The sequence below is a fragment of the Ambystoma mexicanum genome, chromosome 7q (genome assembly GCF_040938575.1).
Source record: "Ambystoma mexicanum isolate Mex_15411 chromosome 7q, UKY_AmexF1_1, whole genome shotgun sequence".
NCBI lineage: Eukaryota > Metazoa > Chordata > Amphibia > Caudata > Ambystomatidae > Ambystoma > Ambystoma mexicanum.
In genome coordinates this window covers 997571776-997593046 of record NC_090941.1, presented here as the reverse complement: position 1 = coordinate 997593046, position 21271 = coordinate 997571776, and the positions used below count along the sequence as shown (strand labels likewise).

At 45.5% G+C, this 21271-nt stretch overlaps 1 protein-coding gene across 4 annotated transcripts in view; it reads right to left on the bottom strand.

Annotated features, from left to right (window-relative positions):
- The window catches only part of XRRA1 (X-ray radiation resistance associated 1), a 624270-nt gene that overhangs the window by 248573 nt on the left and 354426 nt on the right, over positions 1–21271 (bottom strand). For all 4 annotated transcript variants that reach the window (XM_069640151.1, XM_069640152.1, XM_069640154.1 and 1 more), the window contains one exon: positions 11224–11273. In XM_069640151.1, the coding sequence (XP_069496252.1) occupies positions 11224–11273 (50 nt within the window). The remainder of the gene's footprint in view (positions 1–11223; positions 11274–21271) is intronic.

Here is a 21271-nt window from a genome sequence, read left to right as displayed (position 1 = left end):
AGAATAGATTGTATAGCCGTAACCCTTGAGACGGTGGTAAGAATGCAATGTAACGTACCCTCACCATACTACACAATACATATGTACAGCAGGAATAAGTTTACTCATACAACATTTCCCACATAAAGTATACTGTCATCAAAAGGTAGAAAACAGACTCTCCACAGCGTGGAGCTTACCTTACTGAAACAGATGGCGCAGGACAGCTCTTCCCATCTGCACCTCATCCGCATGCTGCCTGGCAAGGCAGTAGTGGCGGGTAAACGTGTGGGGCACTGACCATGCCGCAGCTTGGCATATGTCCGTCAGCGGAATTCTGGCCCATAACGCTGTTGAGGATGACATCGAACTTGTAGAATGGGCTCTAGGATGTCTTTGCAGTGGCCTTCCGGCCTTAGAGTGACAAAAAGCAATCGTCGACGAGACCCATCTGGCCAATCCCTGTTTCGAGATTGCTTTACCTCTCGTCGACGGACCATATGTGACGAACAGTTGCCGAGTAGCCCTGATGTCCTGTGTGCGATGTAGGTAGAATTTCAGAGCTCTCTTAACGTCCAGGGTATGAAGAGTTTTTTCTGCTGCCGATGATGGAGTGGCGAAGAAAGTAGGCAGAACCACGGATGAGTGTTTGTGATATACCGTCGGAACCTTAGGGACGAACGTAGGGTTAGTTGCCAGGACTACCTTGTCCTTAAAGAATCTAAGTTAGGGCGGGTCCACGACCAGCGCTTGTAGTTCCGAGATACGTCTGGCTGATGTGATAGCTATCAGGAATGCCAACTTCCACGAAATGAATTTCATGTCGGACGTGGCCATAGGCTCGAAAGGCGGTTTCATCAAGCCTGCCAACACTGTGTTGAGGCTCCACGCCGGGGGAAAACGTTTCACGGGGGGAAAAACTCGAAATAAACCCCGCATGAAGTGTTTCACCAGTCTGTCACTGAATAGAGGAGACGACTGCCTCTTCCTTGTGAACCTCGAGATGGCTGCCAGGTGTACCTTTATCGATGAGGGGGACAATCCCTTTTTTGCTAAGAGGAGCAGGTAAGGTAGAACTTGTTCCTGCGTCACCAACAATGGTTGTAGGTCCCGCTGTTTTCTACACCATTCACAGAATCTCCGCCACTTATAGGAGTAGGATTTGTTAGTGGAAGGGGCTCTAGCCGCCTGTAGAACTTCTTGGCACTCCTCTGAAATGTCTAAAGCCCCGAATTCCGAGAAGTCAGGAGCCAGGCCGTAAGGTTGAGACTGTCCGGGTCGTGATGCCACACCGTGCCTCTGTCCCGGGATAGAAGGTACGGGACTTTCGGAAACGCTATGGGATGTTCCAGCGATAGATGGAGGAGGTCTGAGAACCACGGTTGCCTCGGCCAGTATGGTGTCACTAGAATCACCCGGCAATTGTATCTGCGTATCCACTGTATTGTTTTCCGTATGAGGGGAAACGGGGGAAAAGCATAGAGGAACATGTCCGTCCATGGGAAGGAGAACGCCTCCCCCACCGACCCCTCTTGGGGCCATCTGCTTGCAAATTTCTCGCATTTCTTGTTTTCTTTGGTCGCGAAGGCGTCCAGAGGGGGGTGGCCCCATTTCTCGAACACCTTCTTCAAGTGACCCGTGTCCACTTCCCACTCGTGTATCTGGGCCATGTTTCTGCTGAGGGAGTCGGCTTGGCAGTTCCTCACTCCTGGAAGGTGATGAGCCACGAGGGAGATTTCGTGCTTCGATGCCCAATGCCATGTTTTCTGGGCTTCTATGGAGAGAGTCCTTGATCGTGTCCCTCCTTGTTTCCTCAGATAAAACATGGCTGTTGTATTGTCGGTCAGTATTCGCACTCGCGACCTCTTGATGTGTGGTAGGAACGCCTTCAAGGCCCATCGTACCGCTCTGAGTTCCAGTACGTTTATGTGTAGGAGTGACTCCGTTGGAGACCAGCGGCCTTGCGTTTGGAGAGCACCCATGTGCGCTCCCCATCCGGTTAGGGATGCATCCGTGACTATGGTGCTCTGGAACTCCGGCTCCTGTAGGGGCACACCTTTGTTCAGATTGTGGGGACTCTGCCACCACTGAAGGGTCCGAAGTAGCTTGTCGTCGTCGACGGTTATCCTGTCCGACCACGATCCCTGAGCTTGTGTCCATCGGTCTGCGAGGAATTCTTGGACTGGCCTCATGAAAAGTCGACAGTTTCTCACCAGATGGATGCAGGATGCCATGGCCCCTAGGACCGAAAAATACTTTCTCACTGAGATCCTGGTGTTTCGCCGTAGCCGGGCCGCCTGTTGAATGAGTCTTGAGGTCCTGTCGAGAGAAGGTTTCACCAGCCCTAGCTGAGTCCCGAACTGTGCCCCCAAGAATACCAGCGTTCTTGATGGCCGCAGAGAGGATTTCTCGAAGTTTATGGCGAATCCTAGCCGTTGTAGAAGCTGCATGGTGGCTTGCAGACTTGTGTTGGTCGACGCTGGGGAGGATCCCCTTACCAGCCAGTAGTCGAGGTAAGGGTATACATGGTGGCTTTGCTTTCTGAGCCAGGCAGCCACTGGAGCCAGGCATTTTGTGAACGTTCTGGGGGAGGTTTTGAGCCCGAAAGGAAGAACCGTGAATTGGTAGTGGGTTCGCCCTATTACAAAACGTAGGAATTTCCTGTGTTTCCGACACATTGGAATATGGAAATACGTGTCCTGTAGATCCAGGGACGCCAGGAAATCTCCCTTTTGAACTGCGCGGATCACTTCCTGTAGAGTGAGCATCTTGAATTTCAGGCTCTTTAGGGACTTGTTGAGCTCGCGTAAGTCTAGAATGGGACGCCATTTGCCGTTCGGCTTTTTTACGACAAAGTATCTTGAGTAGACTCCTTGGCCTCTCTGTGATATTGGAACTAATTCTATCACTCCCTTTGCTAACATGAGTGTAACCTCTTGTTGCAGTGCCTTCATATGGGACTGAGCGGTGAACGCAGGTGGAATTTGCGGGGGGCTGTGTTGAATTGAAGAGAGTGACCGTGTTTTATAGTGTCTAACACCCATTGGTCCGTCGTTATCCTTTCCCATTCGTCGACATATGCTGAAACTCTTCCCCCCAGAACGGGTTGTGGAACATCACTGCTGATCTTTAGTTTACTTGTCTCTCGCCGACGATGGGTATGATGGTCGTTTTCTGGAAGACTGGAAGTTTCGTCGACGGTTAGCCGATTGTGAGGCACGTCGGTATCCCTGGGAGCGGTAAGCCGATCTGGCAAAGGATCTGTCTCCAGAAGAGAATCTTGAATTACCTGAAGCTCCTCTAAAGGGGCGAAAAGACTTGTAGCTTCTGCCACTCTGGAGGGCACCCAAAGAACGTGCCGTGTCCGAATCTTCTTTCATCCCTTTTAGGGCCTCGTCCACCTTCTCACCGAAAAGAAGGTTTCCCTCAAAGGGCATATCTAAGACCTTGTATTGTACTTCTGGTCTGAAGTAGGTACCCTTCAGCCATGACTGTCGGCGTAATACGACCCCATTGTTGACTTGCTTGAAGCCAGACTCAGCAAGATCCACCGCAATGTTTATTGCGTGATTTGAGGCTTCCTCACCCTCTCGGACCAGTAGCATCGCCGCCTTCCTCTGAGCTTCCGGAAGATGATCAAGCAGCGCAGCCAGCCTGTGCCACATCTCCCTATCGTATCTGGCCACAATTGCCAGAGAGTTTGCGGCCTTTACTGTGGTCGCTCCCACGGCGAGCACTTTCTTGCCAAAGGCGTCTTGGCGTCTCGCTTCGTTCTCGGGTGGGGTCGTGCACTTGTGCTGTGCCTTTGCCTTCCTCGTTGCCGCCGCCGACACCACCGAGTCTGGTGTTGGTTGAGAGGATAAACACTTGGGGGTAGACTCTGGAGCCTTAAACTTTTTTTCTAGGCGTCCTTTCACTGCTGGTTCTGAGAATGGGTGTCTCATTGTCTGCAACCCCTCTTTCCATACGTGGTCAAGTATCGGTATCGAGAACACCGACCTCCTCTTGCCCATGTGGTCGAACAAAAAACAATCCTTTTTCTGTTCTTCCTGGGACAGACCAAATTCTTTACATGCCTTCTCCATCATCGAATGGAATGACGCAATGTCGTCCGGAGGGGACGGGTGAGCTGGGCTTCTGGGGTTTTCTAACTCCGCCTCTGACTCCCAGGTAGGATCCCTGGAGGGGGATAAAGAGACCTCTGACATGGCTCCCCTGTCAGACTCCGAATCTGGCAGCTCACCTTCCTCCTGCGCCAGTGTTGAGATTGGCGTGCGTGGGTGCGGCGGTTGACGGGACAGGCCCGGCTCGTCGACGGGTGACTGTGGCAGGCTGGCCTGGGGAAGTCGCTGGTCCAACGACCGTAGCAAGGACTGAAGCGAGGACAGAATATCCAACGACAAAACCGATTGAGGATTGAGGAGAGGGGCAGATACCAGCCTCGTCGACGACTTGCCAGCCGCTCGTAGCCCCAGGTCTGCTGGGCCAGCCACTCTCTCGCACTCGTCCTCCGAGGACAGCAACATAGCTTGCTCTTGTAGCAGAGCCTCTGGGGGGGAAGGATCGAAGACTTCAGGCCACCAGGCCTCCTGTAGGACCCCCGTCGACGAGGCTCTCGTCGACGCCATTGTCGACGGGACGGAGGATGCCCCTTGCGCTAGTGGCGGGAAGGCGGCCGTGGACTGGGTTGCCGTCGACGACGCAGGCTTCGCCGGTGGTTTTGGCGGTCCCGCCTTCTGCACACTGTAGCCCGCTTTTACTCGACTCTCGACTCGTGGTCGATCTGTGATGATCGCCAGAGGAGGATTTCTTTTCCTTCTCATGCTTTTTTGATGAGGATGATTTCTTCGACGAGGAGTCTGTAGTGGAGTGAGTACCAGACGACTCTTTTTCCGACGGTCTAGATTTCTTCGCCGGTGGTTCCGACGAGGCCGCGCGGCGTGATGTTTTTGCCGACTGTGTGGAGCCTACCTCCGAGGGGGGGTATGCTCCCGCACCCTCATTCAGCCATGTTACCAGGCGTCGGTTCCGGTCTTTGAGGGTTTTTTGAGAAAACCCCTTGCATATTTCGCAGGCATCCGCCGAATGGTGAGGGTGGAGGCAATATATACAATCCATATGTCCGTCCCCCTCGTAAACCTTTTTCAAGCCGCACGTCGCGCACGGACGGAACAGCGCTTTTCCTGATACAGAGGACATATCGTACTCGAAATCCAATAAGGCAACCTAATACATAATAGTAAGATAACACGAGGAGATCCCACTGCTTTGGAGACGGTTGAAATCTGAAGGGGAACCGCGGGGGCGGGCCTCTTATACTGGGACAGCCTGCGGAGCATGCGTAGGTGGGTCCTAAAAGGACGTAGATAGGACACAAAAGTGTCAGAAGTTTTCCTATAGGAAAAGGCTATATATGTTACCGAGGGGTCCCAGTCTGACGACGGGGAATATTCTAAGCATCTGAATCCATGAAAGATCCAATGCTGGAGAAGTTTAATTCTGCTAAAGCAGAGGCGTAGTCTAAGCAGCAACCACACAAGTACAAAAATAAGATATGTTGTATTCATACACACTGATCGACAATGTTTTGGGATTTTATGAATCAAAATATTTTAAAAGGTTCAGAGACGATACAGCAAACATACTTTTTTAATCAATAGTACTGTCTTAAAATATTCGATCGTGTGGTATGGTTTCCTACAACTAAAGTTCATTTTTCTTCTGTACCATCAAGCAGCAGATTCTACACAGAAGAAAATACCCTAAGTGGTAGAAAGGGGGGCTCGTGCTTGAGCACTGAGAACAAGGTCTTCCTGTTATGATGAATGGAAAGGGTGATAGAGGGAGATGCTTCCTGATAAATAGGGATACAAAGGGCGAGATAGGGAAATGCTTTAGGATAGATAGCGACAGAAAGGGTAAGAGAGGGAGATGCTTCCTCATAGGTAGGGATAGAAATTGTATAGGGAGATGCTTCCTGGTAGATAGGGCTAGAAAGGGTAAAATAGGGAGAGACTTCCTGATAGGAAAAACAAGGATGAGATAGGGAGATGCTTCCTGATAGATAGGGATTGCAAGGGTTAGATACCCCTGCTATCCCTATCTATCAGGAAGCATCTCCCTATATTCTTGATAAATAGTGATAGGAAGTGTGAGATAGGGAGATGCTTCATAATAGACAGAGATACAAAGGGAGCGATAGGTATATGCTTCCTGACAGATGGGGATAACAACGGAGAAGCTACCTGATCGATAGGGATAGAAAGGGTAAAATAGGGAGATGCTTCCTGATACGCGGGTATAGAAAGGGCCTGCTAGGGAGATGCTTCCGGATGGATAAAAAGGGCAAGATAGGGAGATACTCCCTGATAGAGACACAGGTACCATGACTGTGGGCCAGCTGTTACTGGCTATGTAACATGACCTGAACTGCAACTCCATTCCCGTCATGCTATTCTGCGGCACACCAGCTCAAATCCTAACAAGCAGGGAACAGCATTTACCACGTTTACCAACAAAAAAGAAAATAAAGCAGTCCTATTAAGACGAGTATGCATTGTGTAATCACTGTGCATACTATGCCTTCATTACAAGCAGGCAGAGCATCAAGGTAGGCATTACAAACTTAACATCAAACATTAGGTTACATTTGTTACGGATATTCCTACTATACTCCACAGCCATTTGCATGGTACCCAGGTGTTCTGGGGGATACTGAAATACATGTAGGACGGCTGGCTCGGTTAGTGGAAAGAGAAGGAAAACAATACCTAGTTTTGCTCTTGTGCTGCTGCACATAGACAGGAAGTACCTGAGCTCTTTCTACATATTATGTCCTAAGGGCATAGATGCAATTATGTCTAGATGGGAACCTCGTGGACTCATGTTGTTAGGATGCATTGGGGGAGGAGGTGCTATGGAAGTTGGTTGTAAATGTGTAGAGTTATGTTGTTTGATGTCGGCAGGGAATGATTTTAAATGTCTATACCACATGCATAACAGCCCCAACTTTGAAATACCCTACTGGCAAACGCAAATGCAACACGCGTAGCAAGACAGCCAATGACACATTGCTGATCACTAGGCACAACTCCACACATAACCCAACATAGGTTACAGGCGAACACAAAACTTGAAAACGCTCGAGGCGAGTAACAGTTCATACTCAGAGACAAAAAGACAAAGAAAGCGTGTGTTGAGTCCGAATGAATAACTGAAGTCATGGCAGGGGAATTGACTTTTACACTTGGCTAGTAGCTCGCAACTGGACGTTTTCACTTCTTGGTCAAACTACAAGCATCTACACCTTTTGGCTTACCGAAGCCAAGGAAAGTACAATGTAACAAAACATGGCTTTTTCAACAACACCTCACTGAGGATTAATTCCAATGGACACACATACCGAAAAACACAGACCTCAACTTCTCTTACTAGGCATTAACCCCCATCATATGCTGAAAACGTGTCACTGCCAAACTATTATGCTCTGCCATCCATGACAGGTCTCTCTGTAAAAGTGACAGCGATCTACTCCCAATATACTGCAGAGGGACAGAAAGCATGATGCTTGCAAAGGAACACACCTGGGAGCAAGCTGCAGAGATTGGGACAGCACTCCAGTGTCAGGGTTTCAGACATCTCCAGACCTCGGTTCTGATTGGGACACAGTGTAGGCGTATCGTCCTGTCCTCAGCCAGTAAGTACTGGGGCCGCAATTATCAGCAACTTCACCTTTCTCAAGAATAGGAGGGCGAGTTTTCCAAGGACATTATGATATGATAGGTTATTTATAGCGTGCTCAATACCCAGAGGTTTCTAAGCGCGGACCCGGGGATCGAACCTGTGGTGGTGCTCAGTGTCGTCTTGCTTCCAAGGCGAGTGCGTTGCCCCTGAGCTATCCTCCCGAGACATTGGGTATGCTGAAATCCTCAAAAAATATCTGCATACCCAGAGTCCTTAGCAAACATGATGTAATATTGTTAAACACAGGGAATTTTCGCATAATTACTGTTATTGGAGATATCTGTTTCTGATGTTTATTTAATAGAAGGAAAATCCTACCTTTCTACGATGGAATTCCACTCTTTTGCCTTTTTGTAGGGTGAAGTAGAAAAGCTGCTGTGTGTGCTTTGTAGGCATCTGTCTGGAAGCGTCGAACACCCTGCAGCCTAAAGGGAACACTAGACTAGAACTGTATCCCTTGGTTTTAATGTTTCCGTTGGTTGTTTCATTAACTGCAGCCTTAATCCTGGTGTGTAGTGCAGAGAGAAAACCCTCCTGACTTTTGCCATGATCACTAATCATGAGGTTTCTCACACTTTTCTAAGTGGGGCAACCGCTCTATTTCTGAAGCAGGGTAATGATCTGAAACTATGCAGGTTTATTAGGGACGAGAGGATAGCTTGGGGGCAAATTGATAGCCTTGAGCACAAACATATGCAGTGCAAAATGGGTTTGATCCCCGCCTGGCGCTAAGAAGCTGGAGTAATCTGGCCTTAAGCGCAATATAAGTAACCAATAAATAAATATTGCCCCATAGAGCTACCTAATGTTGACTATAAAATAGCAATCAAAGCTCACACGTTTGACCACCTGGATATATTATTTGATCAACTTCGATCAAAGCAAGTTTATTCGTGGTCTAATTTTAATAGCTAATGTGATTTTTGCAACCAAGGCTGTGGGTTATGCCGCAGCTCAGAAGATCACACTTCTGACCAGTTATTTAGATGCCAATGCAGATTTTGATTTAGTTATTTGAAAGTTCTTATGGAGGACCCTTAAATAGATGAGATTTTTAAAGCCTTTCAAGGACTTGCTTCATGAATTGTGTAATGACCCATAATGGCAACAGTCGTCGCTATCGGACTAATCAGGCCAAAACTAACAATTATTTTAGCTAACGCTATGAGAGCAGCGTTTCTGACTGCAGTTGAGCTTCAACCAAGAAAACAAGAGAGGGCTCATGATACTAATCGACTATGACAAATGAATGAAGTCCCATTAGTGACAAAAAATTGAACTTCCTCTTACATAAATAGGGGAGCCGTCCCCTTTCCAGTTTGGGGTGTGAAATCTGGATAAAAAGAGGATCCTAAGAGATCAGTTTGAATCAGTCGTAAGTGTGGGACTCGGCCCGTGGTGAACGGAGTGGGGATCTTTCAGATTTCCAATCTTCCTCCTGGGCTGCTTCCTTAATCGCCTTTTGGATCCGAATGTCACAGTTATGTTGTCAAGCTTCTAAATCTAATCTTAGAATCCTATGAAAACAGTGAATATTTAAAGAACACTAGGGGCTTAAAGACAAGGGAATTATGATTCATGTTTTAATTTAAATCTGCAGTCAAATTCTTAGAGTATTTACGGTCTCTGACATCTTTCCCTAAATGTCAATCTGGGCAGATCGACAGTGGGGAGATTTCTAGGGATTCCCTCAGTAAGGCCTGGAATGCACCAGGCATCCAGTGGTTCTAGCAGTACCCCATTGGGGAGGAGAGTGGGTTTAAGCAAAGGAATATTATGTAGCTCAGTGGCACTTGCATACTACTGACACCCATCTCACTGTGAAAAGCGTCCCCTCAATGAAGAGGATTGAGGGGAATGGACCACTCCATCCCACACTTCAAGATGGACCTGAAGGCCCTACTCATGAAAGCACATCTTGCCCAATGCTGATGGCTGGCACAGCTCTACTTCTGCCCTCGCTCCCCATACCCATTCCATCAACCTCATCTTACCCTGCGGCAACTTTGGTCCACCAACTATGTGCAGCGCTCTGTAGCTTACCAGCTAAGTTTGTGCTTTATAAAATACATACATACATATATGTGTGCAGAAATAGTAATTGAGAGTATTCCTAAAATCCCAATAGCTGTTTTATAGACAGGATAGGATGCATTATTATTCCACTCGTCTGCATGGAAATAAAGAGGCATTGCCCTGTTTTGAAAGTATTCCCTCACGAGCGCAAACGAAATCCGGCTAAGCAGGGGATGGTTAAGGTGATTAGCCCTCGCACTACTAAATCGTTAAGAAACCAATGTGACGTTGTTAAAAGAAATACATATGGCCCAAATTTCGTTTTCGGGCGTAAAAACAAGATCAGACTCGTTTTGTAACTTTGAACACCTTCATTTACACTGTACTGCTTATATTAATTTCCATCGCAACGTTAGTTATGCCTAATGCTTCATTTTCAGTTCATTTATTATTTCCAGGAAATATCATATATCCACTAAACACTGAGTAGACCAAGTGCCAGGGTGCATTGCTTCACGTGAGGCTCATGCACACAGGGCTGCCTATGGAGTAGCGATAGCCCGACATAGAACAGTTCGAAAGATCAGAGCTTTCCCTCTGTGGCATAGTGACTTATGAGACCAGGGTAGAATCGGTTGAGAGGAACACTCACAGCTCTTTACTGCTAGATCAGAGCTTTCCCTCTGTGGCATAGTGACTTATGAGACCAGGGTAGAATCGGTTGAGAGGAACACTCACAGCTCTTTACTGCTAGATCAGAGCTTTCCCTCTGTGGCATAGTGACTTATGAGACCAGGGTAGAATCGGTTGAGAGGAACACTCACAGCTCTTTATTGCTAGATCAGAGCTTTCCCTCTGTGGCATAGTGACTTATGAGACGAGGGTAGAATCGGTTGAGAGGAACACTCACAGCTCTTTATTGCTAGATCAGAGCTTTCCTTCTGTGGCATAGTGACTTATGAGACCATGGTAGAATCGGTTGAGAGAAACACTCACAGCTCTTTACTGCTAGATCAGAGCTTTCCCTCTGTGGCATAGTGACTTATGAGACCATGGTAGAATCGGTTGAGAGAAACACTCACAGCTCCTTACTGCAAGCTTTCCCTCTGTGGCATAGTGACTTATGAGAATAAGCTACAATCGGTTGAGAGAAACAATCACAGCTCTTTACTGCTAGATCAGAGCTTACTTATGTGATTTAGTGACTTTTGAGTATAAAGTAGAGTCATTTCACAAAAACAATCACAGCTGCCTTGTCACAAGTGATTGAATGATGGTGCAAAAAATCACGCCACAGACATACGAGATTAGTTTCATTAGCAGAGCAAAGACAGTAAGAGACCAATAAGAGTACACAGTGTGGCATTAGGGAATTACATTAGGCAGACTGCATGATCTTAATGGTGTACCTCTGCCACCAACCATGTCAATGTCATCAATGTACTTACGAATATGAAAAGCGAAGGGAAAAAAATATAACCTTACCGCCAACGAAATGTCTTCAGGCATGTTGGGGAGGGAGGTAAAAACCACTTCTGCAAAAGCAACAAAAGATAAAGAGGTACAATGTCATTGTTCCATTTTTGTGAACTAAGCACACAAACCACTCTAAACCAGTAATGTTGGAGAAAGTGATAAGGAAAGTGTCAAAGTAAACATATATGTGGAAAGCATCATTACTTTACTTAACTTTAAATTATTCATTGGGTGCAGCCAAAGTGGCCTGGAGGCATACCGGCGCCTGAAATGATCAGTGGCGAGCAGTCAGATTATAGGAGTCTAAACAATCCCCTTATTTAGATAGGTATGTCTTAAATTTATTCTTGATTGCCTCCAGTGTCTGGCAATTTCTTAGGACTGAAGATAAGGCATTCCATTTCGCCGGGGCAGATGCCCAGAAAGCGCCCCTTCTGACCAGTTCCAATTAAGTTTTTGGAGTTTGCAAATTTTTATCACAGTTTGACTGGAGGGTGAGTACCACCTGCTTGTATTTTAATCTGTTGGAAATATAATCAAGAAAGAACTGGTTAAGGGACTTATACGTAATGGTAAGCAACCTAAATTCTATCCTTTCTACGATCAGTATCCAGTGTAGCGAACTCCTCATCTCTGACACATGCGCAAACTTTCGTAAACCCATGATCGCTCTAATCGTGCCATTCTGCACCACTTAGAGTTTTGTGGGTTCTGTTTTTCCCACTCCTATTAGGAGAGAACCACAGTAATCAATTTTTGAAGAGATGATAGCTTCAACAATCGTTTCACAACCCTTTTGGGATAGAAAATGGGCGAATATGCGAAAGAAGCTTAATATAATAGGCCGATGCTGATACCTGGCGGTTGATATGGGCAGACATACTCAAGGTCTGATCAAATGTCACCCCAAGAATTTTTATTTCACCTTTCGTTGGAATGTCCTGGTCTGCAATGTGGAAAGATTCATACTCTGGTGCAAGTTTAGCAAGTCTAAGTCTAGATCCAATAATCATAAGCTCAGTCTTGCCATGATTTCCTGCAGCCCGCTGCGACCCCCCCCAATCAATGTAGCCCCGCCAGGACAAGCTTCTCCGCCCCAAGCTACATCGGCCATAGCAGAGGGGCCCAAACTCTTATCTTGTTGCTCCTCAACACGCGATCTCTTCCCGCGCATGCAGAGGAAGTTTACTCTTTGCTATCTGACCGACGTCCAGCCATTCTATGTCTCACGGAGACGTGGCTGCAAGCCACCTCTGCCCCCTCCTTGGTTCAGGCAATCCCTCCAGGTGATCTTATTACCCATATGGACCGCACTCCCCCCAATTGGGGAGGCGGGATTGCATTTATTTATAAGGACGAACTTACTGTGACTCAGTTGAATTGTCCCCACAACTTGATGATAGAAGCCCTCCTAGTTAGGTGCATTGTTTCACCCACTAGGACCTATCACCTACTACTAATATATCGCCCTCCTGGCCCTCCAGGCTAGTTCCTTGAAGCTTTCCCCTGATCTGATAGGTCAATTGCAAATACAGCACAAGCATTTGATTGTTTTGGGAGACTTCAATATTAAATTTAATCAGCCTATGCCACCTGCACTTACATTATTTTTAGACAGCCTGCATGATTTAGATTTACATCAACTTGTTACTACTGCTACACATAGACTAGGTAATACCATAGATCTGATTTTTGCTAATAAAATGATACTGTCAGCAGTGGCCACGGAACCAGTATCATGGTCGCACCATCTACTGGTATCCGGGTCCCTGGAGGCATCAGGGCGGCTGCCTAAGGCTTCTGTAGCTAAAATCTGGCAACGCTTGTGGTGCGCCGTTGATACCCAGAGGATGGCCTCTGATATCAATACTAAATGCCTGTCTGATTCTCCTATGTCACTATCCTCTCTATCCCATGTACTTGTGGAAGCTGCCAATATGGTTGCTCCCCTTCGACTGATCCAACCACATAGACTACAATTAGAACCCTGGTTTTCTGACCAACTTAAAGCCGCACGGCTTAAACTTAGACAAACAGATAATGGCGCAAAGCCTATGACCCAGTCCAAATGTTATTCTATAGGGACTGTTCTAAAGAATAATCAGCAGCCATCAAAACTGCAAAAGCAGCCTATATTGCAGAAAAAATGTAATCCTCCCTGAGTCAATCCAGAGCTCTGTTTACAGCAGTAAATTCACTGATCTCAACAGAAAAATTCTCTCCCAAAGTTAACCCTACTCAGGAACTGGGTGACGCTTTGCCCCAGTTTTTACTAAAATCAACACTATCCGTTTAAACATTGCGTCATCTCTGACCACTTCCACATCTGTAGATATACATCTCCCGCCGTTTATGGATCCTGTTAGGCCTACAGGGTGGTCAGTGTTTCCTATGTTCACTGAGGAATTGGTGTTACCGGCTTTTCTTAAAATCAAATCTTGCTCCCCCTCAGATGCGATCCCGCTAGCTGTGATGACTCAAATGACCCCGGCCCTTCTTACTGTTATCACAGCAGCTATTAACAATTCCTGCCAAAAAGGGTTAGTACCTCAAGAATTAAAGGCAGATAGAGTGATTCCGCTTCTGAAAAAAACGTCCCTTGACCCTGGTACTTTGTCCAATTTCCGCCCTATTTCTCTTCTACCTTTCTTAGCTAAACTGCTAGAATCACTGGTGTCACCTCTACTTTCTACATTTCTGGAATCTTCCTGCTTGCTCGATCCTGCTCAATCAGGGTTTCATCCAGGCAGAGGCACGGAGAGTGTGCTGGTCGCCGTCGAGGATGATATGACCAGGCTGGTGGACGCAGGTGGAGTGGGAGCTCTGATACTATTAAATCCATCAGCAGCTTTCGACACGGTCGACCACTCCATCCTGCTGTCTCGCCTTGCCCAGCAGGATATATCTGGGCAGGTGCTTGCCTGGTTCACCTCTTTTCTGGCGGATCGTACCCAGACCCTCTCTATGCCCCTTTTTCTCTCTGTCCCTTGTCACCTCAGCTGTGGTGTACCACAAGGCTCCTCTTTGTCTCCCATTCTGTTCAATATATACATCTGGGCCCTTGTGTGTCTCATCCGCTCCTATGGCATCAGATGTTACTCGTATGCAGACGACACTCAGATCCTGACCCGGTTGGATCTAGATCAAGCCGAGATGTCGTCTTGCCTGCGGGGGATGCCTGGAGGCTGTGGGAGATTGGATGGACCACAATTGGCTCAAACTGAATGGGGGCAAAACTGAGGTGATGGTGGTGGGTTGCCCTCCTGATTCCTCACTTTGGGCGTCTTCATTCTGGCCTCCCTCCCTAGGTCCCCTGCCCACCCCGGTATACAAGGTGAAAAACCTTGGGGTTATACTATCTGCCTCATTGTCTATGGACAAGCAAGTAACAGCCGTATGTCAGGCGCGTCATTTTCAACTCAAGATACTTAGAAAGGTACTCCTTACGCTATCTGCCACTCTGCGTCCTCCAGTAGTGGCGGCCTTGGTGATCTCACGGCTGGATTATTGTAACTCCCTCTACTTGGGTCAACCCAAGGGAGTCATCTGTCAGCTTCAACGGCTTCAAAACCTGGCCGCTCGGGTTGCCACCGGCTCCCCTTATGGAGCCCATATATCTCCAGTACTTCGAGCCCTGCATTGGCTTCCGGTAAACCAACGCATCATGTTTAAGTCACTATGCATTGTGCACCGGGCCTTACATGGCCAAGGAGCTGAATATCTTCAGGAGAAATTCTCGTCATATGTACCTCTTCCGCCCTCCGTTCTACCTCGGCTGACCTCCTAATGGTGCCTGGTTATAAACGGACCAGGGTTGGAGGACGTGCCTTCTCTGTGGCTGCCACAGTATTGTGGAATGGCCTCGCGATGACTATAAAGAAAATTCATAGCTACTGAGCGTTCAGGAAGGCCATTAAAACTTTTCTCTTCTAGGTCTCTGTGGCTTCATTGGGATCCTCTCTCCCCAGCACCATGATACCCTCGGGTGACCGCACGCTTGACAAGCTTGATTAACATAACATAACATTACATAACATGATATACATGGCATCCCACTCATGTCCATCCACTCGTGTATGAGGTCATATACCTCTGACACTGCTATGGCATCCTTCTCATAGTTGCCTATTAAGAGAATGAGGCACTGCGAGTCGTCTGCATAGTTTGAAAAGCAGATTTTTCTTTTCTTCTTACATGTGAAAGAAAGGGGCTGTAAAAAGTTTATATAAAACCGGACAAAGCGAGGCCCCTTGTGGAACACTGTAACTAACTGAGACAGAGTCCGCTTCTGCTTCCTTGCTACAGACACGCATGGTCCTCATATCTAGGAAGGACTGCATCCAGTCCCTTGCTTGTTCACTAAAATTAGATACCTTCTGCAATCTATCCAGGAGGTGAGGGTGATCCACTAAATCAAATGTGGCTGATTAGTCCAAGGACATCAACAACATTGTTGTGCCCTCATTAATGTTATTCATCATGTTGGACTTTAATTACTGCAGCGCTGATTCAGTGCTGAAACCTGGCCGAAAACCCGACTGACCTTCATTCAAAATTGGATAATCTTTTATGTAACAGAGAAGTTGTTCATACCAACTCTATCCATTATCTTAAGGAGGAAGGGCGAGTTGGAGATCGGCCGATAATTAGTAGTATTTTTTTGGATCAAGATCAGATTTCTTCAGCAAAGGGGTGATCCAGGAACCCTTCAATCTATTGGGAACCCTGCCCTCTTTGAAGGAGGCATTTATAATCCTAGTGATGAAGCTAATCAGAAGCTGAGAGCAGGCTTTAATAGCCGTGGCTGGAAAGTGGTCCCCTTTGCAGGTGGAAGGCCTAAGTTGAACTAAGATGTTACAGAGTTCTTCTTCCGATATGCTCCTGATGTTAAACTTAGGTATAGCCTGCGGGGTGTTAGATATTTTTTCCTAGGCAGCCTTAGGAGGATCTGTAAGCTGCAAATTCATGGTTTGCTCGATACCATTTTTTATTTTTGTTGTCTTATCTATGATGGCTTCTTGGATCTGCGTTCACCATTCCTGATCTTTAAAATTGGATTCCTGGTGGGTAGCATTGGGCTTTTCAAGCTCTCTAATGATAGCAAAGATTTCCTTAGAATCGTGTTGAGCATTTTGAATACCTGCTTCATATAATTGTTTTTGAATTTTTATAACTGCCAGTTTGAATCTATTAGCCGCTCACATATAGATTATTCTGTCATCTTCCTTCTTCAAATTTGCTTCTTAAGCTCTTCTGAAAAGTAGTTATTTTTAATGTCACTCATAACCTTCCTGTTTGTCAGAGGGCCTATTTCATCAATAGCTTTATGCACAGATTCCTACTCATGCCGCTGTGAGATTTACACGTCCCTCAAGCAATACCAGGTGGCAGGAAGTGATTTCCTGGAAACAAATCCCTTGGTGGAAGAGTTGATAAATATATTCTGAAGTAAGGGTGCCTCAATGTCAACTCACAACCATTAAATCTCAAGAAGTACCATAAGAAGGCGCTCTGACTGTGAAGTAATGTCGGGGGATGAAATCAAACGCAGTTAAAGAAGGAAAACCCAGGATGCCCCTATATAGATATATGATCACCAGGATCAATAAGATACAAAATACAGTAGGGAGGCAGCGAGATAAGACATCCACAGTAGGAATAAATCCAAAATGTCTTATACCAAATCAATTGGCACACAAAATCCAGCTCTTAAAAAATACAAGCCTGATCTTACTACCTACCTCCCTACTGTTTTTGTAGTTTTTTGGATGAAAACGAATACAATGAAAAATAGAGGTAAAAAAAGTGTAAGAGAAAAATAAAGGGAAACAGAGGTAAAAGAGTGCTATTGAAGGTAAACAATCTTTATTTCGCAGCATATAAAAAAACATAAAAGAAAAAAACAATATTTAAAAAACCACACAGCCCTAGATATACAGAAATGCAATAGTAAAAACTGTATGAATACATTATTCAGATTTTAAAATTAATTTACAGACATACCAACATAATTTGTCAGCATTTGGCCTATTAAAGCCTAGCATATTCTAACATATTTTCATTGATCAGCTGCATTGATGCTTTCAAAAACCTATATACAGCCACTGCAACCTCCTTTGTTGGCAGCAAGTGTATATATTGCATTGTTTCATTTACAGATCTACAGCTTGATTTCCTTAAAATTGGAATTAAAAACCTCACCCATGGATAGTTAAAAATCAGACAGAAAAACAAAGTGAAAAATAAAATACATAAACAGCCAAATCACCACATTCCAAATTGAGAATCTAAGACATTCCTGCACCATCCCAGCTTCTCATGGGAATCAAAAAGTACATTTAAAAGTCCCTCAATACCCTCACCTCTACTTTACATCAGGTTAGAACCAAGTTCCACGTCCTCTTTTTCTCTTCATCTCCCATCCCTCCAACTCAATAACTATTCTATGTTTTTTTTTTCATCACTGCCATTTGTTTTGTTAAAGGGATTTAGTACAAATATAAACCTTTTGGAAATTGTGGTACGATGTTTGCAACTCCCAAAAAAAGATTTTTCCATTATAAACTTTAGGCTTATTTTAAGACAGCATAATTTTTGGGAAGACACATTTACAGATGGGCATTATAATGAAGTGAGGAAAAGCCAAACAAATCTGATATTAGGATTCTATTGGAACATAATAAACTACGTAGGGCTATGTTGTTCAAAGGCATTAAACTTCAGCCATCTAGCTTTTCTGATCATATGTGTATTAATAAACAAGCAACTAAGATGACAGAGACAAACAGGGGGCTCTTGAGACTGGCACATGTTCTAATTAATATCCAGTTGGTCAAAGGTTGAGGATACAGAAAGCCAAGTCTATTGCTTCAGTGCGGTGTGGGCTCCACATTTGGGTTTGGGCAGACACAGAAAGGTCTGGAAAGGATCCTGTTTGTGTGTGTTACGGGAAATGAAAACATTAATTAATTTAGTTTGCCCACCTGATGATCAAGTTCTCTTACCGTTTTTAAAAAGGGGGATTGCACCCATGCAGGCTGGTTCTTTATTGTATTTGTGAATCTATAAAGTTTGCTCGAAAATAACTGGCCAAATCACATTTTGGTGCATTTGTTTACTGCTAAATTCAGGGGAATACCCCCCGCACCCATCCTCTCCTGCCCCATGACTCAGAAATATGCAATGTGATAGCGAATGCAAAATATTTCATGTAAACCAAAGTACTCTAAATTCTAGCTTTTTCAAAATTAGGAGTGAAACTATATAGTATGAGGTCCATTTAGTTTTAGGTATGTAAGTGTTTCTGGAGCAAAAGTAAACAAACCTCAAGACGGAGTGCAATATTGTTGCAATCCACCCCAATGCACCATTTAGTTTTGTTGCAGTAATAAAACATGTGGCAAAATGTGATTAGACTAGTTTGAAAGTCGTACAAAGTGGGGAACACTGTATTTATTAAGGGCAAATGGTGTTTCAAGCATAGACAGTTACAAAAGAAAGCTTACAATCAACAGTGCAAACCTGAGTGAGTTCGCATACATAAATTGAACAACTGACCTGTGTATAATAGGGACTGCATTGAACAGAAACCTTGTACAATCCACTGAAAATAAAAAGGAAGCTATACGAAATGGAAATATTCTCTTTATATGGAATATAGTTGCTATATAAGCAACAGGAAATGGTTACCAAGATATGTGTTGTTCCTGTGCCAACGTGCCAGGAATGTTTTTCTTAAATTGAAACGTAATCAACTACCCGCTCTAGAAGCAATAGGCCCCAGGAAGTCTGCACCCAAGGCAGAGAGATATTGCCGTCTTTGTAAGGAGAATTGCTTAGCAACCCAATGAACACCTTTACACTAATCAAGGACAAGCACTTTCATGGGTTGAAGGATCATCATACTGCCCTGGGGGAGGACATTTTTATGGGCCAGGTTGATGGTAGGGAATAGTATTCCTCAAATGTTACGTTTGTACTGGATGTTGCTAGAGGTATTTCAGATGTTGCAAATTCAGATCTGATTGTATTCCTCTTTTTTTTAATACCTGTTAAAGAACTAATATGTAGACAATTGATTTTTAAATCAAATAATGTCCGATATGTATTTTATTAATTTATTTATTGGACATTTGTATGGCGCCTATACACAGGTGTTTCCAAGCGCCACAAGACAAGATGGAAGGTTGGAGGGGACATGGGAATCAAAGTAGAACAAAAACGGTTATATTGGCCTTGTGCCGGTTCTGTGTCATTTCATCGCTAGTCATTATTACGACTGCCTTTTTAACGTCTACACCTATGAAAAAGTCATCGACATTTTTATTTTTTTATTTTTGGGTCCCCCTCCCCAAGCACCCCTTCCCCACCTATTTTTATCTGCCCTTTCCCACCTCCACAAAATGTCAATGACTTTTTTTGTAATCGTGTAAAAAAAAAAAAGGGCAGTCGTAAAAATGACTGTCGATGAAACATTATACCCTTGTGAGAATCCTACCGTGCAAGTGCATGACATGAAGGTAGGTGCAAGAGGAGGGGTTGGGGGGAGAAGTGCAGGAGTGGGGTACCCTCAAGGGTGGGGACGGGCAAGTGCTGGTCAGGCTGAGGAGGAATGTGCCAGGGGAAAGGGGGGACGACGGAGGAGGAGTGCGGTGGACAGGGAGGACTAAGGCTGGTCCAGGAAAGAGGGCCTGAGGGCTAGTGCTGAGCAAGGATGCTCGGGGGAGTGGTAGAGCGTGGTCTGGCCCCTGTAGGACTCTGAAGGGACCAGGATCCAGTCGCAGCAGCAGATCGAGAGTTAGCACAGGAGGGGATGAGGGAAGGGAGGAGAAAAGGAAAGTCTTGAGAAGTTTCCGGAACTTAAGAAGATCCGGTTCAGGTCTGGGGGGTGGGGGGAGGCCGTACCAGAGGGGTGAGGCAGCCGAGGAAAGGGATCTACCTCCCACTCTTTGCTTGGAGAAACGTTTGATCTGCAGAGAGTTGGAGCCAGAAGACCGAAAGACTCTGGCCGGGAGGTATTTCAGGAGGGAAAGCTGGATGTAAAGAGGTCCCATGCCCCAGACAGCCTTATGTATTATGTAATTGCGTTTTTAGAGTTGGTATGTTTCATACAATTGTCTTATGCGATTAATTCATTTTTATATGAAAAGGTTTAAATTTAGAAACCAATACACTGGTTTTAAAAAACTAAATTTAACAGAAATCAGGGGCAGAACATGGCAGACAGATTACATTAGTATGACAGAGTATATACAGAGTATGTACAAAATAGCCTGTGCATTATAGTTAGCTGCAGGGTAGTCAGAGAGGGTGAATAATGTGGGAGTAAATGGGGGGTGTTCTGTCTTGATGGAGGATGTGTAACTTTAGTGAAGATTTGAAGGGGTGGATAGTAGTAATCAACATGAGATGGAGAGGAAAGGTACACGGTGAGGAGGGAGTAGTGGAAGTGAGTGAAAGCCCAGGGTGGTCATGGAACTGAGAGAGTGGGCAGTGAACTAAGGTGGGGACAGGGGGGAGAGTATCAGCTAAAAGTGTCTTAAGAAGGATTGGCAAGCTCATGAAGGGATTTGAAAACAAGCAGTAGAAGTTTAAATATGGACCGGTTTTTCATGGAAAGCCAGCTGGTGTGGAGGCAGTGTTTTTAAGAGGAGGGCGATCAGGGAAAATTGTAGGGGGTCCATGTGGCAAAGTAGAGTACCTCATCAAGTGGGGATTAGGGAAGAGGGCAGGCCAAATCGACGATTGGCATAGCAGTCCAGGCAGCAAAGGTTTGTTTGGGGGCTTTAGGGGCGTTTTGGACATGAGGGGCACATTTTCTTAAAATTAAATAGGTAAACAAGTAATGAAGTGGTGGAGGTTAAGGTTGCTACCAAAAATAATCCAAATGTTAAGATAGATAGGAAAAATGCTCCCCACGTGTTCCTGGCTCCTAGCGGAGCTGGTGAAGGACTTTTGGCATTACTGCCTAGAATGGTGCAAGCAGAGTACTTACCAGGATTGGCAAACACAGTTGCAGACTGGATGTCCAGGCATCTGAAGCGACTGGAGGTTGAAC